This window comes from Rissa tridactyla, chromosome 1 (genome assembly GCF_028500815.1).
Source record: "Rissa tridactyla isolate bRisTri1 chromosome 1, bRisTri1.patW.cur.20221130, whole genome shotgun sequence".
Taxonomy (NCBI): domain Eukaryota; kingdom Metazoa; phylum Chordata; class Aves; order Charadriiformes; family Laridae; genus Rissa; species Rissa tridactyla.
Window position 1 is genome coordinate 33,259,328 of NC_071466.1, and position 17,743 is coordinate 33,277,070.

The 17,743-nt window shown below is 39.4% G+C and overlaps 1 protein-coding gene across 13 annotated transcripts in view; it reads right to left on the reverse strand.

Moving 5' to 3' along the window:
- Positions 1 to 17,743, reverse strand: part of FNDC3A (fibronectin type III domain containing 3A) — a 123,413-nt gene that overhangs the window by 23,520 nt on the left and 82,150 nt on the right. For all 13 annotated transcript variants that reach the window (XM_054211432.1, XM_054211442.1, XM_054211412.1 and 10 more), the window contains 7 exons: positions 11,887 to 12,044; positions 10,643 to 10,702; positions 8,131 to 8,269; positions 7,447 to 7,500; positions 6,667 to 6,791; positions 2,308 to 2,482; positions 1,583 to 1,669 (listed from right to left, as the gene is read on the reverse strand). In XM_054211432.1, coding sequence (XP_054067407.1) covers positions 1,583 to 1,669; positions 2,308 to 2,482; positions 6,667 to 6,791; positions 7,447 to 7,500; positions 8,131 to 8,269; positions 10,643 to 10,702; positions 11,887 to 12,044 — 798 coding nt within the window. The remainder of the gene's footprint in view (positions 1 to 1,582; positions 1,670 to 2,307; positions 2,483 to 6,666; positions 6,792 to 7,446; positions 7,501 to 8,130; positions 8,270 to 10,642; positions 10,703 to 11,886; positions 12,045 to 17,743) is intronic.

Consider the following 17,743-nt stretch of genomic DNA (forward strand, 5'->3'; position numbering starts at 1 on the left):
TTGTGTCACCAGCAAACTTGGTGAAGGTGCTTTCAATCCCATCATCTAGATCATTTGTGAAGGTGAACAGTGTGGGGCCTCGTATTTATCCCTAGAGGATCCTACTTCTAACAGGCTGCCAGCCTGAGTAAAAAACATTGATCACCACCCTCTGAGTGTGGCCTGTTGGCCAGTTTTCACTCATCTCACAGACCACCCAGCCAGTCTGCATCTTGCCGGTTTGTCCAGGAGAAGGCTGTGAGAAACAGTATTGAATGTTTTTCTGAAGTCCACGTAAACAACATCCACTGCTCTCCGCAGGCCAACTGAAAGTGTTGCTTTGATGTAGAAGGTGATCAGGCTAGTCAGGCATGATTTGCCTTTAGTGTAGGCTTTTCCCAATCACCTACTTCATTTGGCTTGTAATAGCTTCTAGGAGAACTCTTCCATTACTTTCCCAGGGACTGAAGTAAGACTAATGGGCCTGTAGTTCCCTGGGTCCTCTTTTGGGCCCTTCTTGTAGATGGGTATAACATCTGCCCTCTTCAAATCATCAGGGATATCCCCTGATTTCCATCACTTTTCAAATATTATAGACAGTGGCCTTGCAACAATGCCAGCCACTTTTCTTAACATCCTGGAGTAGATTCTGACCTGGCCCATAGATTGATGTGGGTTGAGCCCTTGCAAGAGGCCACAGCCCGGCCCTTCCTCCACCACCGGTGGGTCAACATATGCCTTGTCATAGCTACTTGATGCTGTGATCTGGGGTCCAGTTATGCCAGTAAAGACAGAGGCAAAGAAGGCACTGAGAACCTCTGCTTTATTGGCAGTATTTGTGACTTGGTTCCCCGCACTGTTTAGGGTTAGAAGCACTTCCCTGTGCTTCTGCTTACTGCTCACATATCTGAAGAACCTTCTCTTGTTGTTCTTGACATCTTCGGCCAATTTCAGTTCTAGCTGATCCTCATCCTTCCTGACTGTATCTCTGCACATCCTAGTAAGGTTCTTGTAGTCCTTGATGGCTATTTGGACAGCTTTCCATAGCCAGTATGCTTCTTTTTTGCTTTTAACCACACCCAAAAGCTCATTGTTAAGCCAGACTTCATCCTGAGCTACCAAGTTCAGCCCTCAAGATTTATTAGAATGGGCTCAGCACAGTGGTAATATGAATGATTTACTAACTTGGGCTCAGTGCTATGCTAGCACTGACAGATGTTTTTTTGATCAAAGTTGCTTCTTACCCCAACACTTTCAAACGTGTTTAGAATCTATCAGAGAACCCTGTAGCTACACTATTTAATATTACCTGTGGATATGCAACAAAGACGACAAATAAAAAAAACCCAATTGCTAAGAATATTGACTTATAACCTGGAATTCAAGATACCTGCAACTGTGTTATGCCCTTGCAGAGGTTCTTATTCCTTCTGCAGAGACAATTAATGAAGCAGGCGTTTGGCTGACAGTTTTAAGAGACTGACATTCTAAGAAACTGGCATCAAATTTGGTTTTCCTTAAAATAGGCCCTCCCCACCTCTCAGTCAATCTCAAGCTACTCTGGTAAAAAAAAACCAACCCAAATATATGAAAAAAATCTTACCCTAAACTTGTATTTTGTACTACGCCTCAAATTCTTCACTGTGTAGGTAAGATCGTCACCATCATATTTTGGCTTGAAACCATATCCCTGTAGAATTAAATAGCATTACTGGAAACATTATATTTGCAGCCCAGACCATGTAACGTACTTCATACAAATAAATTACTGTTTCAGACCGTAATTGTTATGCTCCTCTAACAAAGCAGTAAGTGCACCTTCACTGGATAAACACAAGATATTTAGAGAGGGGGAAATTAATTAACCATTCTCCAATCGCAAGAGGAAAAAAGAACAGTAAAGAAAAACATATACAGTGTAAACAGAAACTATACCTCACACTTTCAAAGGGTAGAACAGGACTCATTTTAAAACAAAGGTGGTTAGGCTAAAAGGACATCTAGAGGGACCACACTGCATCATGCAATTACTTTGATCCAGCTGTTATAACGTTTAACTTTCACACGCAAATTCACAAAGTTAAAAGTAATTTAAAAGTCTTTGCAGCATTGGGGCTTAATAATGCTAATAATGATTACTGTCACAATAAAAAGCAGACAGCTATGTGGCTTGGTCACAGCAATGACAAGTCATTAGCTTAATTTCAGAAAATACAGTTCCTTGTAGAATATTCTAGCAAAAGTAATCATTGTTACACTTAAAACAGTAACGTAACACACACACATTGTAGTTTCTTTTCTTATTAAGAATAAGTATTCTAAACTTACTGAGTTCTCATCCTCCATCTCTAATATATACGAGATTCCTTCATCTGATGGTGTTCCTGAGGGTTTTGTCCACTGTAGGGATAACCAAGTAACTCCAGCATTAATCAGCAAAGGACTTGCTGGTGCGGTTGGGGCAGTGCCTGAGGTATGATACAGGACTTCTTCACTAAAACCACTGTTTAAAACAGACAGTATGTAAACTAACTAGACACAATAATGAATACCTAGAAATACATTATTCTTACTAAATACAGCTATGACAGTTTCTTGGACACATGCACAACTGGAAATTGCAAGCTGGTATATGCAGACGACTTCACTTGCCCATGAATCTGTCGGTAACAAAACATCTGAACAAGGTTAACATGTTCATAACTGAAAGATTCCTTTGTATGATATAATTACAACGTTTTGCTGACCGAAACGTTTTGCTTTTTCATATTAAGTCATTATTTTAAAACAGCAGAGCTCTATATGCAATAATGTACTAATACTACAGTGCCCTTCCTATTCAAAATGAAAACATGAAGACATAAAAGCATATATGGGAAGAAATTTTGCTTCCCAGGCAGCAATTATGCGCTTCAAGTAGACTGTGAAGTACTAATTTCTCTAGTGATTCAGAAAATAATAGAGTAATAGCCTCATTCAATGTTAAGTTACTTTAAGAGTTGCCAATATGTAAGTCTTATTGCAGAACAAATTAAGTTGAGTGTACACCAGTGAATCTCCTAACACAACTGTTAACCTTATCTGATGACACTTAGATATGCCTTGAAGTGAAAATACAAATAAATTACATTAAAAGACCTACTGTGAAACAGAGGGATGCAAAAGTCAGTAAATGGGTACTATGTTTGCACAGATGGTCTGTCATGTATCCAACTAGACTAAAAAAACCCCACCTGTTCTGTGCTGGCATTTGCTGCTTCTACATCAGATCTGAAGAAACATTTACAGGCTTAAGAGTTACTCTTATTTTTTCAACCATATGAGACCAATGTCAAAGATGTAATTTTAGTCTAAAAAGCAAGGCATTAACTAAGTGAGCATCAGGAAGCCCTGAAAATAAAATTCTCTGTATGGCTTAAACAACAGTACCAGTTAAATACCTTGTGTGTTGGAACCTGACTTTCCTGAAAAATCTCAATATAAATACCTCAACTTTCCTTTCTCTCTTACTCAACCTACGTTATAATAACACACAAGTTTTAAATTTTGGTCTGCTCTAAAGTCTTTTTGTCAATAGTAATAACAATAACAATACTAATAATAATATCTTACAGACAACACATTATCAAGAGTGTTGACAAGCACCCAAAGCAGACATACACTTTGTGTGGACATGCAGACTGTGAAACAGATTGTGAAGCAAGAAGTGAAAAAGTGCAAAACGAGAAAACTTCTTAAATTTGGGGGGGAACAGTAGTCTTTTTCTTGCAAAAAGTCACAAGAAAGAAAATCTCTGAAATGAAGATGGTGTGATATATACAATATATCTACTAAAAAAATCTCAGCATCGTATAGGCAGGCTAAAGAACACATGAAGACAGACTAGACAAAAACTCAAATACTAAGCCTATCTCTATTCACAACGAACTATTGAAGGAGTCACCTTACAAGCAGATATAAGGTAAAAAACACCACACCTTAAACAGATTTAATCTCTTTACTTGATTGAACCACTCCAAAATACGCTGAAATCAACGAAGAGTTCTACATTTGAATGACTCTTAACAATTAAATTAGAAGTACAATAATGCTGTCTATCTTTTAAATAGATTTTAGTTTTCTAGTTTTCTTTAGACACTTTTTCATGTGTGGTTAGAATTAAATTTAAAAATATGAGTAACTCAAAGATAAAACACCTGCTCTTGTTGGTAAAATTATTTAGACAAATTTCTGTCTCCAGATACCTAAGGTTCTCAGCATTCTTCATAAGGAATAATCAGGCAGTCTACCCTAATAAATATTATTTCAAGAGAATTCTTAATTAAATAATACCATGAAGACAATAAAGCGCATCTTTACAAGGCCATGAAATATTGATTTAAAAATCTATTCGGCGTGATTAGTTTAAGAAGGGTACTTAATTGATCAGTGTCTTCTACCAGCTTACGCTGCAGCAATCTGTAATACGTGTGGTATTCCTAGAGGGTACATTTACACTCAGACGTAAAAGGGGAGCAGGAATGGAGCCTGAGCACTGGACCCTGTTTAACTGCCAGCTCACTCCCTGCCTTTTATTTTTTTGAACAGTTCCAACTAAATCTCATCAAGACAAAGTCCAGGAGCAACTCAGAGAATAATTAATTCCAGAAACACCATCCAGAAGGCAGTAACATAATAAAGACTGTGTCAGAGCACACTGAAAGTCATTCTAGCCCACTATACTGTCCTCTGACAATAGCCCAAAGCAGGTGTCTAAGGAAAGACACAGGAACAGGCACCATACGCAACGCATTCCCTCAGTACTCTCCAAAAACTCCCAACAAACACCTCAGATCTCCTAAGCCAGCTGTAGTTTTCGCATACTTAATACTCTGCAGAAGGTTTCTTCCGCCCAGCATGAATTACAACCCCAAGTCTGGCTCCCTGTTCTCTACACTGTCCTTCAACACTGTCCAAGCAGGCATTGCTCCCTCAACAACCTCCTTGCACCCGCTGAAGGACACAAAAGACACATCCTTTATTTCATGCTATAAAAACTGCACTCTGGTGAGCGGCAGCACAATGCTCATAATATTTCAAACACCAAATTAAAAATACAAATGCAAAATAGCATTTTTAGGCTGATGGCTAGAGAAGCCCTGTCTTTATGCCACATAGGACCTCAAGGTCCAAGTGCTACTACGTAGTGTGGACACCACAGCAGTCTGCTCTAGAGATGATGAGCCCTGGTAGTGTGACTATTAGCCAGGTTTATTCGCTTTGCCTGAAGACCAAGAAACATCCCCAAGAGCTACTGCACCCAGTAGTGCAAGCATAACTTGAGAAAACAGTAATTTATTTATTTTTTTTTTAACAAGTTCTTATTTATAGTCTCTTCTGAAGTCAGATGTGATTCGTTTAAAAATTCAAAACAAAGTTTGGTGCTCTATAACTTCTGAAAAGTAGCCATTAAAAGTAAGAGCCACATATCCTAAGCATTCATTATAAGATCTAGAACTTCAAAAGAATTCAGTGATATGGTAATGTCATATTCTGTCCATTTCCCAGGGTAACAGGAGACTAACAGAGGCCTTAGATAAAGGGACATAGCGGAATAACGGGACACCGCAAAGAGCACAATACAGATACACCTACAGGTGGCAGTGGGCGTTCTGCCAGACTTACTTCCTGCTCCAGCAGAATTACTGACACCTCTTTATACTGTCACCACTAAAACTCTCCATTTAAGGACAGCTGATAAGCCCTGGAAAATTGCTACACCACCTTCAGGAGCTACCTGAGATCTAGCACCATGTCAAACCTGCCTGGAACCAAGAGCAGCAGAGAGCATGGTAGGAGGTACCCTCTGGTTGGCACTGCAGCAGCACAAGCACTGCAGCATTTAAACTATTACCTTCTGGTCCTTAGGCTGAGTCACTTATCTTTTAGCATGATCCCCAGAATTTTAGTGTGTTTATTATATCAGACACAAAAGCCGCAATTGCACTGAATGTGTGAATCTCTACAACGTAGTGCTTAGCCAAAAATTCTACTGCAAGTACGTGCAGTAGGAGACACGTTCAAGGTAGCAACTTCAGTGGTCAGCGTAGGTCGACAAAGACAGAAGCTAAACACTAGCACAGCCTGCGCTGATTTCATGTGCGAGCAGCCAGGTTGTCTGTGCCATGCTGGGGCTCCCCATTCTAGAAGGATCTTACACAAATGTCTAAGCAGCCCGTTCAGGAAATAAGGCTAAGTCTGGCCGAAGTAGCTGTACCATCTGCTTCTAAGAGGGGACGAGACTTGTAGCATTTATAAGGTGAGTATGCACATAACGTAGTGGTTGTAGTATGTAGTCATACCATGCCTGGACAGAACACATTATGCTGGGAACCACAGATCAGCTGAGATCGGAAGGGATCTCTGGAGGTGATGTTGTCCAGCCTCCCCTGCTCAAGCAGGGTCAAGTGGTTTGTAGTACACAGGTTATCTGCAAACTGAATAATCCGATCACATACCGTGAATTAACTATGCAGTTGGACTAGATGATAATTGTAGGTCCCTTCCAACTGAACTATTCTATATTCTATTTCATACCAGTTGGACAAAAGACTTGTTTCTTTAAATGCCATCATGTGTTTTTCCTAAATAAGCACACACATGCATATACATGCTTTCCATATTTATGTATAAAATAGTAATATTTACCTCATTCCCATGTCATTTTTGGCTGCTAGCCTAAAGGTGTACCCCATTGCTGGTGATAGTTTAGTAATCCTGTACTGCTTCTGTTGGCCATAGTAACACTGGCAAAACTCTCCATTTCCTTTCCCCTAAAAAGGAATACGTTAATCACAATTTTTCACCCCATTATACATGCAGCCATCTATTAAAGCAACACACAAATGTGAAGTATTAAAGCAACACACAAATGTGAAGTAAGCTCATTTTTTGAAATGAAACATAACTCAAGAATCTCCCATATCGTGAGGTAGTAGTATATGAAACTTTGTATATATATTGAAATAGAAGTTTTTTTCCTTCATTTCCATTTCCCAGCTTCACGGGGTTGGAAGGAAAAAGCCATGAAGTTTCTGCAGCTCTGCCATGTCAGGACAGCTGTCCAGGTAGGGAGTGGAAGATGCTTGCGGGGGCATAGTAGATCCACCCACCCCCTTTGTACAAAAGAAAGACTATTACAGGAAAATGATCCTTTAGTGTCAGCTCTTGAAAGAAGTATTGGACTACAAGTGATAAAGCCACTATTAAGAGTAGCAGAATCATGTAATTAAGATCCTATTATTTTATATTCCTGAAGAAAAAATTTGGGCAATAACCGTACTTTCATAGTTGCTTCAGGAATTACATATTTGTGACATGCCTCTAGACACAAGTCTTAATTTTCACACAGCTTGATGTGCACAGTCACTTACAACTACTTCTTAAAAACACTACAAAATTAAAAATAAAATAGAACGACTTGCTTACTTCATCCCATTCCAAAAGGTAACTGTGGATTTTAGAACCATTATCACAAGATGCCTGCAACAGGAAAAGAAGGCAATTTGAGCTCTAACTGGATACAAGACCACTCAAGAAAAAAATGCTTGTGTAGGTCAAATCATGATAAGGCCAGTGGAGAACAAATGATGCTCCCCTTATAAGATTGTTTCGCTTGCCAAGATAGTCCTAGTTCAGTCTCCGTTCAGTCAATGCTTGTATCATGTTTATGGTTTTGTTTTTTAATTTAGACCTTGAAAAGGTATTCGGCCAGCAGTGTAAAATGACAATATTTTTCTGAGTCGCCAGACTGCAGCTCTGCTTAAATCTCAGTCTTTCCAGACCACTTCATTTGCTTTGCACAAACAAGCCTGTGTTCAATAACAGAGAAAGGAATTGGTTCCGCATTACAAGAGGGGACTGGAACTCAAACCACCGTCTCTCATTTGAACTCAGTAATTTAATCTACAAAGGCTTTTCTGGGAATCCTTCTCTTTTTACTGAAGTCCACATTTAACCCAGTACATGTATTTGTGGTCATGGAACCGTAACTGAAATTAGTATGTTTGACAAAAATTTTCCATTTCAACTAAGTGGCATTTAACTGACAAATCCAAACCAATTCTGAAGAGTTTAAAATACTTATTTAAAAGGTTTTAAAACAATTCTTACCTTCCACTGCAAAGTAAGAGAATTTTTGGTCCGATTAGTTATCCTGGGCAAATTTGGAGTATCAGGTTCACAACTCGTTGTGGTAAAACTCTCTGCTTCTGAAGGGCTCCCCTTTACACAGTTGCATTCTACTTGGACTCTAAAGTGGAAAAGAGCCAGTAATATTTTGCTTGAAAATCTGTATATACAGTTTCCAAAGAAAACTGAGTATTCAGAAGTAAGTTACTGCCTTGCCATCTCATTATTAAAATAGCACTGTTATTAATAAATAACTGGTGGAAGCATCTTGGCCAATAAAGTAATGCAAAAGAAGAGACCTTTACTTCGGATGTACATCATCACGACCAGTCAGCTTTAGTCTCACAATTACATTTGAAATCTCTCTCTTATTCGCTTTACTTTGGTTGGAAAATAATGGTAACATCTTGCAGGCTCATTATCTGTTGTAGACATATTAATTGACATTAAGACCAATTATTCTTCTGCAAGTGCTTTCGTCAGATGAGCACAGTGAAGCTGTTGATACTTTTTCAGAGTACCTTCTGCACTCCTTCAGGATCTTGCCGAGTCTGTTCACCCTTTCCTTTAAAGGAAGGCTAGGAATTAACTCCCTGTGTACTTCTGAAGAGTGAATTCTTGCTTCTGTCTCAAAGAGAAATGGTTTGTTTTTCTAATAGCTTTCCTCCAAAATTAAATACAAGATTACTATCTGGCCTCCCCCTTGCTCTCCTGCTCACGCTCCTCAGCTGTGTAGTTATGCCTTGTCTCCTCCTTGGGTGAACCTGCACATTACCTTCTTCTGATTCACCTGTTCCTTTGAGAGAAAAATCAAAAACCCCCAAAAAACCCTTTCCTCTGACCACTGGTGTAGGACTTGTGTTGCCTGCTTATGAAGATGTAAAAGTCTTTTTATGTTCTTGTTATATAAACAGCAAGTCAAAAGAAATGTGGCTTTGTTGACTTCATGAACAGGGAGAGAGACACATGTGAACAGTGACTAATGTTGCACACAAAGCTGTTTGTGCTTGCATACACTTGCAAATACGTAATTTGTCAGTTATCTTCATAGTTCAGTCTTTTCTGGTCTTCACTGATTTTAGGCAGTGTTTGCGCTGGCAGAATTCACTTTAACTCCTCATTCAGGAAGAGCTTAGATGGCTAAGTTATCTATTCCCATGCATCCTCTATCAGAATTAAGCAAGAAAGAACCTGAATGTAGCCTGCTAAAAAAGGACTTATTCAGGAAAAAAAAGCATTCCTAGGCTCTGACCCTTATGCTCCAGGCATTTTCAACTTAAACATCTTTGGGTAAAGTGCATAAACTCTACTAAAAAATAGGAACAAAATCACAGGAAAAACACTTGCATATTAAGAACTTTGAGTCAATTTATCATTCATCCTTCTCCCAAACCTGTGCTGCAGGCCATATAGTGGCCCAAATTAAATGAGGCGTGTGATGAAGAACAGACTAACCCTCTTTTGCTTCCAGTTTGGTAATCGGGACAATATCCTGGAAAACAGCACAAGGAGGTACAGACCCCCTCACACTGAGACCAGGAACGCAGCTCTCCCATTTGAGCAAATGCTAATCAAAAGACTTACACAATAGAAATCCTCCTCCTCCCCACTGCTGATGTCCTAAAGCTCACGTGGGAAGAGGCACAACATTTCTCACTTGGATCCTTACTCAGACACACTTCTGTTCCCTGTGCCTCCTACCAGATGCCTCTAAATTGGTTCCCTGGTCAGTACACAGACTTGGGGTTCTCCACAGGCAAAAGGCAAATCCTTCACATGCTGCACATTCGGTCACTACTAAAGGTGCACTCTCCACTTGGAATTATTTCTTGAAAAGGCGGTACTTTTAAGGTGGCCTTCACTTCTGCCTTCACAATGTTATGTATTTATAAACTGCTGTATTCATACTGGTTCTTTTTAAAACAAGAGATAAAACAACCCTCCAATACATAAAAAAGGAAGGAAGAAGAATACCTAACTACCTCTTTTCAATCTTAAGCTATTTCTTCAGCAGGACACAGCGAAGCCTCAAATTCTGGTAGAAGTTAGATTAGCAATTTCTGCTAGAAATTACATTGAGCTAGGGGCATAATTAGTAATGCATACAGGTGAGATTTACTAGCCTGCTGGAGCAAAGCGAAAGCAGCATAACCTGCCCTTCAGGTGGCCGGCAGTGATCATGTTCCTCTGCAATGCACTTACCTCCCTCTGCTGCCTCTGGGAAACAGAGAAAGCACGCAGCATCTGTGCCTCGCTCAAAGGACGGAAAAATGTCACCGTCTCATGTCACGACATGAGAAGTAAAGAGCATGGATGGTGGATGGGGGCGCAAAAATTTTCTGTTTTCTGTGCTCAGCTAAGCCAAAAATGTTGATTTGTAGCTCAAAGGAGGGTCAGATGTGGTAAAGAATCTCGACTTATGCAAATACACAGATACAACAAAACTTTTAAAACATTTCCACTGAATTTAACGAATAGAGACGGAGATACTCACTTTGCATGGTAATCAGTTGCTGGCCTGAGATCATTTACAGTAACTTTATTTTCTTCTCCACTGGAAAGAGATATGATTTAGTTTAAGAGACTGTTTCAGAATCCCATACATTTAAAAAGACATACATCATCTAATTCATCCACCTAACACTCCTTCTAAGAAATATATCTGCCAACAGTTTATTTCTGTTGCTAAATACACTAAAGTGAAAATGCACTTATCTTTGAATTTTAGGGGGTTCTTGCTTTTGATTCCTGTTGTTTTGTCCCGGTGATTTGGGTTTTTTTTTGTTCTGTTTGTTTGGGGTTTTTTAAGAATAATTATTTTCCTCTTTACTCAGTAAGATCAGCTGCACGTGTACGCGTGTATTTTATTACACAAAAACCATCGAAGTACTGGGACCTTTAGAAGCTCAGTTCAGCCTTGCAAAAACAATTATCTAAAACTGTAAATGACTACATATACGTACTTATTAGAGCCCAGTAAACAGAAACGGTACCTCAGTGACATCTATTAGTCTGATTTTACTGACATGAGCTTAAGTTAGCAAAGCTCATTTCCTCTAAGCTTCTAGGACAGCAATATCCAACTTGCAATTCATGCACTGCTTCTTAAGAAATCCAAGGAAGGTGACTAAGATCAAGTAGCTAAATACAAAGACTTATAATTATTAGAGCTCTACACCCTTAAAGGTTAATTTTCTGTTATATTTTTCCAAGTTACCAAAAAACGAATGAAAGCCGTTGTATTAGGAATGAAACAATTGAGGAGTTTTATTTGTTTTGCTGCTGCTAGAGTTGTGTTCTGTGTGAATCTACTTACTTTATGTCGTATCTTAAAACTCTCTCTTACCAAGAGCATTTTCAGGGAAGGGAGGGATAACCTTACGGGAGCACAAGCACGTGCTGAAGCAAATAACTACAAATACAATTTGTATTTCGCACTACTTGTATATCTCACCAATTGAGAACCCATAGTTTCTAGTGCGGCTGGTTGAAATACAGCTAAGTGACATTAAAACGCGGTTCCAATATCTAAGAACAAAGTCTTTAATTTCTAATTGATGGTAGAGACTTCAGTAATAAACCAGAACCAACTCTACTGAAAAAGCAGTTCGTTTCTAAAGAGAACTTGCACAAAACTGCTGATTAACTTAATCTCTGGACAACAGGCAGATTTTTAATGAGATTCTAAGCCACATAATTCAGTGCAGCAGCAATTAAATAAAAATAATGAATACCTACACGTATACAGTTTTGTACTTTCCATCTTTTCCGGTATTTGAAATCATTACTTCGTAAGTATAAACATCTGGTATGTCATTCTTGTCAGCATCTTCTCTGGTATCACTGGATGGAGGGGACCACATAAGCAGTGCTGTTCTTGCCCGAATGTCTGATACCTGTAGAAACACAACTTTGAAACCTCTGCCATTTAAATGTTATTTGTACATAAATTCTGCTTTGCCGTGTAGAACCAAATAAAAGAGAAGAAAATCATATAGCATTATCATATCACAGTATTTATACTGATCTAATAGCTACTAATCAGTTTTTACAGATGAAATCAAGCTAGAAATCTGAGAAATGTCAGGAGAAAAGTGCAATGCGAAGGCCTAGGGCTGAACGTAACAAATTTCTAAGTAACAAATGCCACCTAGTGGGCTACATAAAAATGACTGCAACATTTATGAAGCACAAGAGATGGCAAGCACATATTGTGAATCAGTCCTTTTATTAAATGACAATGTTTCAGACTTTTTTTTACGTGACTGGTACTATGATTTATTTTTTTTTTTAATACTTTCTTGCTGACTTGTTTTTCATATGAAATATATAGAAGCTCAGGAATTTCTCCAAAATGACTGGCATTACTGTAGCAGGTACATAAAGAAACTGCTTTGGGCATTTAATTATGACTGTGACAAGTAGACTCTCGCATTAGATTAGGACCCATGTGGTTAACTACCCCAACAAATTGGTTTTGATCAGGAAATTAATAGGGATACAACTGCCTGAGGATGTAACCTAGTACTCTGTTAGCGAACGGAGTATTACAAACACGTAACCTACTTCGAGCCCAGGCACTTGCGACGAAGGCATGCTCACAAGGTCTGTGTACATATACCTATATACACGCGCATATATATATCTATATATATATATATGTATATATTTGCAAAAAGGCCTGGATAACAGCAGTTGCTGTTTCAGAAATAAGAGAAACACCTCCAACTGACTGAGAAGCTTTTGCCTCAACAGACTCATGCTGCCAAAGGTGGCGACCCTCGGGTGGATTACACGGTAAGCGGGGAATCGCAAAGAGACTACTGAAACGGAGAAGGAATTGTCTTCAAAAGTGTAAAAGCAGCATGAAAATCCGTACCAAGGATAAAAGATGCTGGAGTGGAACAGAGCAATGATCAAAACCTTGCCTGAGAGTGCAAGAAATTGCCCTGCCACCATTTCCGCCTCCATCCAGGCCTGATGGATGCCGTGAGTTATCGCACCCCAGCTGGTGCGACAGCAGTTTGGGGTGCAGCAGGCAGGGACCCATAGCTCGAGTGGGCACAAGTCACCTGGTGGAGAGCTTTCTCAATGGCCTGTGGATTAGCAGATTGGAGGGAACAACAGATTTTAGGGAATAACGGAGTTAAATGCGAAGCTAAAGCACCCACGTTTCCCGAAGGAGATGTGCGGTTACAGGCACCCACACTCCCACAAGAGTAGGTGCTGCTCGAAACCCACACGTCCTGCAAGGGGCTGGGGATGCTCCTATTTCTGTAGGTGAGTGCACGGGTGTGTGCATGTAATGATGACTTTTTAGGATCCGTTATAGAAGGAAGTCTAGAAATTTGTGGGTGTTTATTAATATTGCATGTCTGCTATTGTGGTTTATATGTTCCACCTGTCTGCTATTTCCAATCATTTCATAAGAGAACTGAAAACACATTTCATTAGATGAAATGGCTAGTTTTACAATATGACTTTAATATATATCTATTTTGTGAATAATTACTTTTGGAAATATATTACCAGAGTATCAGAGTCAAAACGCTATCTTCACAACCGGTGCTCTTAAATCGCTATAATATGCTGAACTAAAAACCAGAACAGGCCAACTTTGAGAACCGAAGCAGAGAGCAGATGACTTACTGATAACAGAGAAACAGAAAGGAAGAAAAATCAAACACGATGAGCTTTTATGTCTTGGAAATAAGGTCACTTAGCCCTTAAATGCTAACAGGGCTATACATCACATCCTGAAAGGGATCAAATGCTAAGACGACCCACTGAAGTTCTTGGAAACACAACTGAAAGTTTGGTAAGAGAAATTCCACTATACTCTTGATGCAGTCACAAACTACGCTAACTACAACCACCTCAGTACAATTCTAGCAGTTTTTGAAGTTGTGGGAAGCATCTGGGGTGGTAAAAGCTCCCTCTCAGGCAATCTTAATCCCTCCCTCCTGGGTTGCAGAAGGCAGCAGGGGATACTGAAGGAAAGTAGCGTAGATTCCTGGAGGATCTACTGTGCTCCAGGACTAGTGGGTCTACTGTAAAATGATTTATTCCTTTGTTTAGCTACCTTAACAGTTGACATTTTTTTCCTAATGCCCAGGCAGTACCTCTCTTGCTACCCAGCTAAGCCTACTAGTCCTAGGCACCATGGAGTTGAACTTTATATCTTCCCTTCTTTTCTGCAGTTGTTTCTTACATATTTGAAGACTGTTAGCATTCGTGCCTCCCCTCACTTACCTAAGTCTCTGATCATTCTCACCGTTCTCCTTATCTCCTGCTGTTTCATTACCTTAGTGCTTTGCCCAGAACTAAACATAACATCCCATCTAACACTTTCCTAATGCCAAACTGCCTTATACACTTGTCAGATTACATTTCTTCATACACCTTAGTTTGTCTATCTTCTTTCACACCAGAGAAGCAATGTGGTTGGTATGAGTGAAAGGTGGCATTACATCTTACTGGAACATTAAAAGATTAGAGGTTTCAACTGTTCAGTACAGACAGCGCAGGAAGAGTAGGAGGGAGATCAAAGACAACGTTACAGACTACAGAGTAACAGCACTTTGACTAGTAACATTAAAACCAGAGTATTAGTGGAAATCATTACATACCAAGAAGCGTCAACAGAGAACAGGATGAAATGTTCTTTAAGTCACTGACTGGATGAAAAACTGTTATCCCGAGTTACTCTCCCAGGACAATGTTTGTTGGTCAGTTCACATAAACCTCATAAACCTACCATAACACTTCTAAAATAATAGATGACAACTACTAACACAGTAACCATAACACAATGAAGCAGAATTGTGTACCAAGCTAAAAAACAGTGGCTAGGTAGGTTGTTCTGGTTGTTTTACTTTGTGTAAACAGAGTATGTGACTAAAGAATACTATGAAGAGCTGAAGCTTTGCTGTGGCCAATTTGCCAAAGCAAGTCAATGGAACTGAACACCAGAAACGTAAAGCGAAAGGTATTCACAGAAGCTGGGGGTTAAGGACATACTTATGGTGCATAAAAAGCTGTAATGTATAAAAACCTATATGAATTCTCTACATATACACATGCACGCATATGCACATGGAGAAAAGAAAGGTATATGTTAAGCAAATAACCTACAATTGACCAGAATTTACAAGACAAGTCAAAAGTTCCAATGAAACAAAAGCAGCTAACAGGATTAAAGACAAAAGACAGATAGATAGATAGATAGATAGATAGACAGACAGACAGACAGACAGATAGATACATACATATATATAGAGTTATATATATAGTGATATATGTATATAGGTATATATAGTTATATATACAGTTATTTCCATCCTGCATTTCCAGTGAGGCAGAAATCCGGATCCATTTTATGTAACCCTGTTGCTGGATTAGAAAATTTACGACCTACACCAAAGTTACTGGGACCAGCAGATGGTGCCCAGTGAATCTGAGTGCTGTGTGATAAACCATATAATGTCCAACCCTGTGCCTCATACACCTGAATCCCCCCGAAGCTGCTCCCTTCTCTGTTTCTGCAACCCCAGCGAATGGGGGTGGGGGACTGTGGGGTCCCCAGAAATACAGCTTGTATGTGAGGGGTCAGTAATAAGACAAAAAGAAGAGGCAGTAGGGGCGGAACTAAGTAACATCAAGGGTTTTCTTCTGGACCTATGTTACATACTTTGTAAGTTCTGGAGCTTTTCAGTAAATTCACCTATAGGTGAATACACATATAGGTGTATGAGTATTTTCAACTAGTCTCAGTTGCTAAAAAAAATAAAAAATCAGAGCTGCAAGCACTGACAAGAGAGAATCAGAGAATGTAATTTAAGTCCTTGTCAACTCATTTATAAAACATTTGGTACTGCTTTTCAGATTCAACTTCCAGCTAAGAGAATGATTCTTAAAGACAAGTCTAGGTCCAGCTATATTCTTCCTTACAAAACTATTAATAAGGGACAAAAGCAAAGTATTAAAAGATGAAGAATTGCTAAAATGAAGATTTCCTGTAAAAAACTTTTCTCTATTGTATATATACACTATAGCAGTCTTAGATTACATCAGCATGTACAATTTTAAAACGAAATTCCAGCTTCACACGATGCAAACATATGACAGTAATTACCAATTGCTTAAAAAGCAATTATGCAATATTGTCCTTTATCCTTGATGTTCAGCAATATCCCAATACTTGACTTCTTTAACACTAGTCAGAGCGCTATTAAGGAAAAGAATTACTAAAGTTTCAGAAATTCATGTCAGTTCTCAAGCATGGAACACTAGCATATATTAAAAAACTCTCTGTGATATAAGGAGGAAAAAAGTATTTTTGAAGAAAAAATAATTAAGATCAGAAGAATCCACTATTCTTAGGTGCCCTGACACACTCAGAAGTGACTTTTTCGGAAAACTTGGCATTACTTATTACTTTGTATGCTTATTCAAGGAGCTGCAATTGATTTTTGTCACAGCTATGAGCACTGTGTGCTTCTGCAAAGCAGAGTACAATACTTGTGTCGGGCCCCAGCACTGAGGAAACTAAGAGGTGGGCACGTCTTCATTAGCAGTTCAGCTCGAAAAAGTGAGTGTCCTCATTAACTATACTACACATGCCATTTGGGTCAAACAAAAGAGCAGTTTTAGCATGTGCAAACTGGGTTGCATTCAGACAGCAACACAAGGTACTTAACTGGTGAGTGAGATGCATCACGTTCCAGAAGCCCCCAAGCATACACAGAACATGCACGAACCACAAAACATTATGCCCTACTGAGGGATTTACAAGCTATATAACCAACCCTCAAATTCTGAGATCCTACTGCCTCTCCTTATTAAATACTCAGCTTTCTGCTCCATTCTTCATTTTGCTTTTGTCTTTTCAGGTCCCCTTGTCTTCTCTCCTGCTTGCTTTGTTATTTGGTTAATGGACATGACAACTGGTTGAGACCCTGCTCAAATGCTGAGGACTCACCATGGTACAATCTGCAGAACCACCCCAACTTACATCTGGGTATAGAAAGTTCAAGAAGACCCTAAGTACAAGGGTCACCTGGTGGCAGTGCCACATTACAAACTTAACACTGCCACATATGAAAGGATGGGAGATCCATACAGGCAAAAATTTAAGAAAATGAGAACATGTTCATAAAAACATGTAATGGGAGTCTAGAGGCAGCAACTCTGATGTGCCCCATACTGCACGGAACTGAAAGAGATGTGTGAATGAAAGCACACCGTGGAGCCCACCACCTGATTTAGATGTGCATGTCCTGGAACTGGGCATTGAGACATGGGACAGTCCAGGCCAGGTCACAGCCTTCAGCACTACTCCGGGCTTTCTGGAGCAGGATATGGTGCAATGGACACTGTACTGGACGGCACCTGTATCATCATCTGAACACCACCACAGCCAGTATCCAGTACTGCCTGTGCCAGCACTGACGTTCAACCAGGGAAGAGGGCATAGATGATCCATCAAGAGCAGCATCATGGCACAATTCCCACAGTGAGTGCTTCGAGCAAAACATTAATCAAAAATCTGCAGGAATATTTCTGACAAGAACTACAAACAGAAGGTGCAAAAAAC